This window comes from Solanum stenotomum, chromosome 3 (genome assembly GCF_019186545.1).
Source record: "Solanum stenotomum isolate F172 chromosome 3, ASM1918654v1, whole genome shotgun sequence".
Lineage (NCBI taxonomy): Eukaryota > Viridiplantae > Streptophyta > Magnoliopsida > Solanales > Solanaceae > Solanum > Solanum stenotomum.
Window position 1 is genome coordinate 20588180 of NC_064284.1, and position 10415 is coordinate 20598594.

A 10415-nucleotide genomic window follows, 5' to 3' on the forward strand; every position below is an offset into this window, starting at 1 on the left:
GACTGACGATTCGACATTGTCAATCAACTCAATCCATTCTCATGATGAAGACAATGTTCAAGAAAAAGGTTAAGACTTTAAGGCTTGTTAATGAGTTAACAAAGCTTGAAGTTTTTAATGATTTGCTAAGTTTGACAGATTTGACCAAATGGTGTATCTACTAGATGACACGATTAGAAATCACCTATGTGAGTGTGAAGTGTAAGCCACTTTAAAGAGAATTTTATGTCAAAAGCCTATTCTCTATACACTCATGGAACCAGGAGGTGTTCATGGCTGAAACGAAGATAACCGTAAGAGCCATAAACGGTAAAGGGTTAATTGTCTGACTTATGATTGTCTAGGTATACACCAAAGTTCGACGATTCAAAGATATCGCATCTACCGATTGACCAAGTATATCCGACATATGTTCACTACGAAAAGTCCAAGGGGAAACCTACTTATCCAGATGCAATTGATCCTTGCTTATAAAGTACACACTCGTCCGTGCATTCCTTATATTATAATCATTCCCCATTCATGTGGAGGATTGTTGGGTATGTAGCAAGAGTTAATGGGAAATGGAGGGAAGATAAAAAGAGAGGAACTTGAAGAGTTGGGAACTTGAAAAGTCCTCTTATGCTTTAGTGAAAAGGCATTTCTCCCTCATCGGTGGAGGAAAGAAAAATAAAAAAGTTTAAATATAGAAATACTCCTATTAATTGTTAAAAGGGTTGGAAAGAGGGACCCCCATTGCGCCGTCGTCATCGCTCGCTCGGCTCAGCTTTGGCTTTGGCTTTGGAAAATGATCGAGAGATTATTTTTTGGACAAAGTTTGTTTTAATTATTTAGTTAATTATTTATTTAATTAATTAAATTAAATAGTCAAAACATTTCAATTAATTAGTTAATTAACTGAAACGTTTTCAATTATTTAGTTAATTGACCGACCCGACTCGGATCCGCGAGCGACCCATTTTATTTAAATTCTTTCCCGTTTTATTTGAATTTCCCGTCGTTGGAAGTGACTGTTCTGAAAGGTTGCAACTTTCAGAAACAGCCATGACCGTTTGAAAAGTTACAAACTTTCATGAATGGTCGTGCGGATTCTGAAAGGGTTGCAACCTTTCGAAACTAGCTTCTCTTGCCTATAAATACATTGATTCTTCAGATATTTTCCTTACGAATTTTCTGATTTCTTCTTCTTCTTCTTCTTCTGCACAAAGTTTCTTCGTGTACTTTACTACTGTTGAGTGGTTCGCTGACAACAGAGTTTTGGGTATGAATACGCTGGTGATTGAAATCATTCTATCATGGGAGGACATATTCCAAATCAAACCTCGGATACCAGAGGGGAAAAATTTCCTTAAGGAGACACTGTGCATTCAGTGGGCTTGGTCTTTTTCGTTCTGTCTTTTTCCAGATTCTGATATGTTTTACAGATTTTAGTTGTTACGAATTAATTTTTGTTCTTCTATTCTTATTGGTTCATTAAAACTTTGGTTACTTCGTGTTTCTGCAAAGTTTATTGGAATCAGTAATTATGTTTTAAACACAGATTGACAATAAAACATACAAACATAAAAGGAAACGACTATTGGCAAGTTGTCACTTGTCGATGTAAGAAGGTAAAATATCAACATCACAAAATTAAAGTTGGGTAAATTAAAATTCAAACTTTAGTCCCACTGAATTTCTACGAAACCACTGCTACGTACGTTCTACCAAATAAATAAACTATAACCACTTTAATCAATTAAAATATTCAAAGTGTCGGTACACTGTCTCTTTTTTAAAAGTTAATTAATTATAGACAAACTCCAAAATAATATATATTCTTGTTTGCCCTCAAGAAAAGCTAGGGAACCCTAGCAATACTTAAGTAGTTAATTGATGAAATCATATGCTACTTATTTTGTCTTAATTTGTTTGACATCAATTCCATTTATAGAGTGATCATGGTAGTATTTTTAGTATGTTTTAAACTACCAAATTAAAAATTACTTCACTACTTTTTAAGCAATTTTTGAATCTATTTATTTTATTTTAAAAGAATCATATGAAATTCATACAATGTCTTTTGTTTTAGGTAATTGATGTTTGAAATTCATTAGCTCAATTTATCTGAATTTGTTGTTGTTAGATTCTTGAGAAATACTGCAATTCTAATCAAAAGTGCTTTGAGAGAGTAAGCGCTTAGACTAAATTATTTGGAAAGTTTTTTGTTAGTTGTTTGTATTTGACCATGTTTTAAATGTCAAATTACAAAAAATAAAATTATTACTAATTAATTTGGTAATTAAATTTTTTTTATATGGATATTATTCTTAAAAAAGTAATTCAAAACACTTATTTTTCGAAGCAAATAATTCTTCCAACAATTATTACTCTTCAAAAACACTTATTTTGGGTCAAAAACTTAGCTAAACACCTTGATTAAAAAAAAAAAAAACTTTTATCCTGTTAAGAAACTAGCAAATAAACTATAAAATTTCTCTATTACATCCCTCAAAACTTGTGATATAATAGTTTACAAATGAGATGTAATAAATACTAATTATGAAAAAAAAATACTCCATAGTCCATAATAATAATAGTCAACAGACAAAGCAAATAACGACCGGCCCCTATACATTGACCTTTTTATACGCACAAGTGGGTTGTACCGTCTCCATCGGACCACGGGATTAACACAGAAAAATAGAGGACCACGTGGAATCACATCAACGGTCTTAAAATTGACACGTGGACTTGATAGCAAAAGCTGCGCTCATCCAGCCGTCCAAAAGTGTCGGTGGAGATTTGGCATGGCTTCCAAGAGAGGTAATGTTAAAGATACACTCACCGTCGATTGCGGGTCGGGCTTTGACGGTAACTTGACACGTGTAATTAAAGTGGAGGAATAGAATTTCATAAGGGTAACATCGTAATTCAGATATAGTAATATTTTTAGAAGAAATTCGGATAAACCCCTTGACCAAAGCTAACTCCGCTCCTATACATAGGAGTTATTGTTTTGCATGGTTGGCAATGGTACGTTGACGTTGTACTTAAAAAATGAAAATTACTATAATTTTTTTTTGAAAAATTACTATAATCTTATAAAATAATTGTCATCGATCTTAAATTTAACAATATTGGTACAATTTGACATAATACTCTTTATAATTGATTTTTATATAATTAGTTTCGCCTATTAATTATTATAAACCTTTACTTGTATGTATACTTGTTAGGAGTGATTTTTATTTTTAAGTAATCTAAAAATGTAAAAATCTTCTCTCAGTTAGTACTTTCTTTGTTTTCTTATTCACTTTAATCTTAATATGCTTCTCCTAAACAATATAGTTAATATGATTAACTTATCACAATAATTTATATTAATTAATTATAGTCTTAAAATATTTTATTTTTTTTAAAAGGGGGAAGTAATATATAAAGTTTAAACTAGTATCTTTTCAGTCTGAATGACAATTGGGTCCCTAGTACATTAACTTTTGGAGACTAGACATGAAGGCTGCTAAACATACATAAATTATGAATTTAAATGATAAAAGACAAAAACATAAACCATTTAGACTACTTTTTATTTTCTTAGGTAAAATTTTCTTTTGTTAAAATTTAAATTAAAAAGATTGGGAAAAAATTGATTGTAGTATATTATTTGAAGAAAAAGTGCCTCACACATGGACAAATTGACAAAAAATATACTGTGCCAAAAAGCTGGATGCCATGTTGGTGATTTTTTATGGTCAATTCAAAGCCCTTTAAATAATGCATTTATTTAAAATTTAGTAAAGGAATAAATAAAACTGTAGACCAACTTAATTTTTTTGTCAAAGAAAAGGTGAGTAGAATTAATTAATACCCAAGTGATTAATTTCTCTTTAGAGGAGTTAAAATAGTTAAGTGTTTATATGTTTTAGCCAAATTGGTTCAATGAAGTTGACCAAACTATTCACCTTGTTACCAAAATACTTAATTATTAATCATGTCATAGATAAGACTTCATTTTACTTCGTAATTTAGTGAATCCAATTCATATACACAATAAATTTTTTTGTGATCGTTTTGGTAAAAATGTAAAATAAAATAAAAAATAAGAAAGACAAAGGCGACGCCTGAACTAAACCTCAAAAACCTCTGTTAGTGAAAGGGATTTTCCAACTGTTTAAAAATTTCATTTTTGACAATTTTTCTCTTTCTTTTTTTTTTCGTGTAAATTAGGTAAAATCTTAAATATGTTGCTTAGTTTTCTAGATTGCATTTTATATCAAACATGGTAATTTTCCAATCGATTTTAAACACAAGGCTTTTGGCAGCTTCTCTGTCTGCCTTCCTTTATTTTTTCTTATATATTTGTCATGACTGACTTACTCTAGAAATATACATATATAAAGTGATGCCCTACCAATAATTAAATAGACTACCAAAGTTCAATTCTTTATTATTATATAATGTAAATGTGTAGTAGAGTTCTCACCCTATTTTCTTCTGTTTGCTGTCCATTCATTTATTTATACATTTTTGTAGTATCGTATTTTTTCCATCTCTCTCTGTCCCCCATCTTCTTCCAGCCTTCTCCACACACACACACAAAAAAATCAAAAAAACAACCAATCAAAAGAGAGAAAAATATTAGTTTTTTTTTTTTTTTCTGATCTATTTCAAGTTTTCAACATTGATACTAAAATTCATTCTTAGCCATTATTTCGATCGGATAAATCGATTTATTTTGCGATTTGTACCGATAGTTTGGCTATTTTGGCTGCTTACCCATTTGATTCTTTAACGAGATCTACCATTTTTCTTTTTCTACGGCATTTATCGCCGACAGAGTTTTCTTGATTCTCCGGTTAGAATTTGTTATTTGGTTTTGCTTATCTTTGGTATTGATTCTTTTCTTTCTTTGCTTAAAGCGGTTAATAGACAAGTAATAATAGCTGGAAAGTTTGGCAGCAGTGCGTCTAGTGTTTTGCTGTTCCTCTTCTTTTCTTCACGCGTGGCGTTCGTCTTAATGCTAAAACTCTGTTTTCTAACTGGTTTTGGAAATGGATATGTACTGTGAAGTCAATGCTTTGATCTGATTTCTTAAAAATTCAACGTCAGCAAATATTTAAATTTATTAATCCCCTCTGTTTTACCATTACGAAAAAAAAAATATGATGCGAATGAAGACCAAAACCACCGCTATGCCTCCGATGATGAACGACAATTCCGCCACCGGTAGAGACCGTACCGCTGCCGACAACGAATGGGAAGTCCGACCCGGTGGAATGTTGGTTCAGAAGCGTAACCCGGATTCGGAAAACCGTCCTCCTCCACCTCCGATTCGGGTCCGGGTCAAGTATGGCTCAATTTACCATGAAATCAATATCAGTCCTCAAGCAACTTTTGGTAAGTGAAACTAAAAAAACTCTTTTTATTTTAGTTTATTAGTATTGAATTTACATTATTGTTATGGAATTGTTGAAGGGGAATTGAAGAAGATGTTAACGGGGCCCACAGGGCTGCACCACCAAGATCAGAAGTTGTTGTACAAAGACAAAGAAAGAGACAACAATGCTTTCCTTGATATTTCTGGTGTTAAGGAGAAGTCGAAGATTGTTGTAGTTGAAGATCCACTTTGCCAAGAAAAACGGTACCTTGAGTTGAGAAAGAATGCTAAGATGGAGAAGGCTGCTAAAACTATAGCAGACATCAGTTTTGAAGTCGACAGGCTTGCTGGACAGGTAAAAATTCATTTTAAATAAGATGGGTTCAATTCTTTGTACTGTCGGTCGGTGTATATACGTAAAGTCTTTTATATTATTGGTCTAGGCTTAGGCTTAGAGATAGATAAGATATTCATTTTATTTATGTTTGGATTGCTTAGGTGTCTGCATTTGAATCGATAATTTCCAAAGGTGCAAAAGTTGTAGAGAAGGATTTGGTTAAAGTGATTGAGTTATTGATGAATCAATTGCTTAAATTGGATGGAATTGCAGCTGAAGGTGATGTTAAATTGCAGAGGAAAATGCAGGTAATTTCTGCACTAGCAGAGCGATTTGAGCTTTTTTGATTCGTTGCTTTAAGGATGGACTAAAATATGGTGTCTGTTTTTGCACAGGTGAAAAGAGTGCAAAAATATGTCGAAACACTAGATGTGTTGAAGATGAAAAATTCAGCACCATCGAGCAACGGGAATCACATTCCGAAACAGGAATCCTCCCCGTCTCCTCAACAGCACCAGCGTAGGTATTCCAACGAGCAAGCATCGTCCCCTGTTCAAAACCAGAACGGCAGGCATTCATTCGCCAATTCGCCTACACAAGCTAAGCATCAGGAGCCATCCAGGCACTCAGCCTCGGGTTCTGTTGTCATAACTACACAGTGGGAAACATTTGATCCCGCACCAGGGCCATTACTGGATCATTACTCAACCACAACGCAAAGCAATAATAATCATGCTTCCTCTGCTCAACCTCGATTCAATTGGGATTTGCTCTGAAAAAAGAGTAGTAAGTCTTAGTAGAAAAAGAAGAAGCTATCTTTGCTTATTAGTTTAAAGGACTGTTTGGGTGTGAAATTTCTTGTTTTCACAAGTTGGTTTGGTTGGTACCTATTCTCCAATTCTTTTTTGTATGTAGAGTCCTTGTTAGATTCCCCTGTTTCATATGATCATCTACTTGAGAGCAATAATTGGGAGTCCACTGCATAAGGTTCCATCATGCTATATCACCAATTTCCAAATTGTAATGTTTTGTCTTGTTGATAAACCATGATATAATAGGAGGCATTCATATGTAGAATGTTGATACTATGAATATGAGTAGCAAAAAGAAAAAAAAAACATTTGCATTTTGCTCAATTAAAGTATCTATCTTTTTTTTTTACTTTGTTAAAGTTAAGCTAAGCTAGAATGTGAATCTTCTAGCAACTTAGATTTTTAATGATTGATCTTTATTCCTTGCTTGTTGTGAAGGGTGCAAAATGACAAAAGGGAACATGAACTAGTTGGATTTCTTGTAATTGATTAACTAACACATCCAAATGATACAAGGTAAGTGGGGGGTGTTGGGAAAAAGGAAAATGATGACCATGTGTTTAGTTTAACCATTAAAATAAACAGCTTCTTGATATCTAGATCTAATGATTATTAGTCTAAGGTGGTTTTTTACTTTGTGGTTCTTTCACCATTCTGTTTTCCAATGTTGCATCTTATATCTATGTTTCACCTTGAGGTTTTATACTTTTATAATCCATTTGCTTCTTGAGCTTGGTTAGATTGAGTACCTTCCCTTCTTTCTCCCAAAAAGGAAAAAAGTACCGCGAAGCATCCCGCGTTTATGCATGGTGTTTATTGGCAGACACACAACTGAAATAAATCATACGAAGATAATTTTACTATAGTTCCAAGACTTCCTTTTCCTTTTGGTTGTCCAAAAGCGAGAAACGATTAGGGTAGTTTAAGTAAATATCATCATACTACTTTTTCACTTAGTAATTACATAGAGAATCTTACAAATATTCACATCCTATATCTAGCGTATTTTAAAAAATAGAAAAACGATGGCAGCATGATTTAAGTAGAGTATTGATATTTCTAAAATTTAGCATTAAATAATAACCGATTACTAAAAATAGATGAATGTAATCTATGCCATCATTACTCCACTTTCTGGATTTGTTTGAAAATTAATTTTCTAAATCCATAGTAGAACAAACTACAATATTCAGTTTTAAAAATATTGTATTCAATTCAAAACTATAGTGTTTCTATTAACAAAATAAAATAAAGTATTCAAACCACAATTAGAATATTTAAAAAAAAAAAAAACTATAACATTTAAAAAAACTTAAATATTCAATTCAAAACCACAATATTCAGATTGAAAAACCAGTATTAAACAAAAAGTAGAACATTCTGATCAATTTTAAATTTAAATTGAAGTAGTTAACATTCAATTACAAACTATAGTGTTTTATATTCAAATATTGAGTCTGGGAACTTTCATAAAATATATATAGAGGAACTGATTAAATATTTTTTATCGATTTTATTGGGAAATTATAGTTTTTAATGATGATAAAAGAAACTGACGAGGTAAAACAGGTTTAAATTTGACCTATTATATGAGGTATGAATTATGATTAAAATAAAATTCCTTTTTAAAGATGCTATATATAGAATGCAATTAAAAAACTTAGTATCGTTAGCGAATGAAATTTAGATATAATAAATTATGTGAAGTAGCTTTCTAATATATCATATACTGGGTAAATTACTGCGTAAAACAAGTCAGCTCTCATGCTAAACAAATTCGAATAAAAACATGGAAAATGCAAAATACAAGGGTGATTTGATTGTAAATAAAATGAGTAACTATTATGGAATATTAGAGTTTATTAACATAGAAATAGTAGGTTCAAACTTTTTATTCGTCTAAATTTTGATAGACCAGATTATCTGATAGGAATGATGACAGTTTTGTTATGTTTACCAAATCACATAAAATTTTTATCCGACTTTGTATTTGAAATGTATGAACAAATTAAAAGACTACTTAAATTGAATTGAAATTATTAATTTTTCAACAATATATATATATATAGTAGTACGCAAACTGATTTACCAACCCCGCTATCATAAAATATAAAATAGTCAATGATTATTGGTTTATTTGTATTTGTAGTGACTAGAAAACAAGGTGTCACTTGCATTTTGTTTCCCACATACAAATTATTGGTTTATCTTCAACTAATTTCTCTCAATAGTCTGACAACTCATTATGCATGAAGGAATCCCTCATTCTTCATTTGAGTAATCTAACCACTATAATATGGTTCCAAATTTTAAGCACCTCACATGCCATGCTTGCAAGCAATTGGACCTAACATCCAAATATAATTATTTTAACACATATTATGAAGATTAATTAGGGGTATATATATTTGGTACAGAGGAAATTTTTATTTGATTGTTGATATTTTTAAAAATCCAGACTTCCACTAAAAGAATAGGAAAGACAAATTTTATAAGTGATATTTCATATTTTTTGTCTCCTCATCGTTCAGCATCCAGATATAGATTTTAAGTTCCTCATTGTACTTGTCAACAATTTAGATCTATAGTATTACTATTAATAATTTAATTCGGATGTCTCAAAGGCCACCCAAGCAACATATATATTTATGCAACGTGAAACTCATTCAACAACATTTTGATGGGGAATTAGCTCTCATATTCTTATTTTGTGCTAATCTTAAATTTATGTCTCATAACAAAATAAAATAAAATTGTTAAGGCATAAGTATATATTTGTATCATAATATTTTGAAATTATTTTCGCGTAACTCTAATTTCATAAAAACTTATGTCCCACTAGGCATAAGTTCAGTTATTGTAGGACGAGTCGTGCCCTTTCAACCATTTTATTTGTTGTATCAGGTTTCAAGAAGGTTGTTATAAAATTTTGTTTAGATCTCTAGGTAACTTGCAATAAGAAATTGAGCATATAAATTCAACATGTTTAAAGGATTAATTGTTGAGTTTTCTACTTCGAAGATCTTTTTATAAGAACCGTTGAATTTATTCTCTTAAAAACATGGGACAATTTTTATCAAAGCGTATTTCAGTAATTTAACAAAATTATTAGAATAAAATGACCAACTATTTAAGATTAAGAGATAATTCAAAGTACTCATCCAGTTAGCGAGGAAAGAAATAGAGAAAAATAGGATTTAGCTAAATTTGTCTTTATTTTGAAGCTAAGGATTATTTGGGGTCATTTGCTTAAAATTGAGCTATTTTAAGCCTTTTGTTTTTGCTAGTAGCACTACACCATGTTGTTGACACCCAATTTTGACCCTCCCCGAGAAGAACTAATCTTCGAGCATCTTTAATTTCAAACGATTTGGAATAATTAATTTTATAAAAAAAATTCAAATATTTTTCAAGTTAAGTTTGGGTAATTTTAGTCATTTTATGATTTTTAAATAAGAAATATGTTTTTATATAATTAGTATATTTTGTAAATATTCAAAAATCGCGTCAAAGAAGATTTTACTTTTACATGAATATACTACTAGTTAGTTTAGCTACATAATAAATTATATTTTGAATTAATTAGTTTATAACTAAATTAATTATTCTATTTCGTTGAAATTAAGAAGCTCGTTAATTAATTAACATTAGTTCGTCTTATTCAAGTCTTAATCGAACTCAATTTGACTACATTCTTAAATTCATTTGGCTATAAATGTAATCTAATAGCCGTGTATGCAATTGCAAATTAGCAACTCCTTTTCACGTTTGATTTTTTGAGGAAACAAATTTTGAGCCTTTATTTTTCTTTACAACCGGCCCACTTTTTTTTTATTTTCAAACCAACAACATACGTACACAGACATATGCCCCTTGCCACTAATTATCCATTCTAATTCCATTTTTT

The 10415-nt window shown here is 31.0% G+C and overlaps 1 protein-coding gene across 1 annotated transcript; it reads left to right on the plus strand.

The window, feature by feature from the left end:
- Nucleotides 1-4474: 4474 nt before the first annotated feature.
- LOC125859946 (BAG family molecular chaperone regulator 1) lies at nt 4475-6788 on the plus strand. The gene is made up of 4 exons (XM_049539801.1): nt 4475-5379; nt 5458-5714; nt 5858-6004; nt 6092-6788. The coding sequence occupies exons 1-4, from the start codon at nt 5145-5147 to the stop codon at nt 6470-6472; spliced, it is 1020 nt and encodes a 339-aa protein (XP_049395758.1). The 5' UTR covers nt 4475-5144; the 3' UTR covers nt 6473-6788.
- The last annotated feature ends 3627 nt before the right edge of the window (nt 6789-10415 follow it).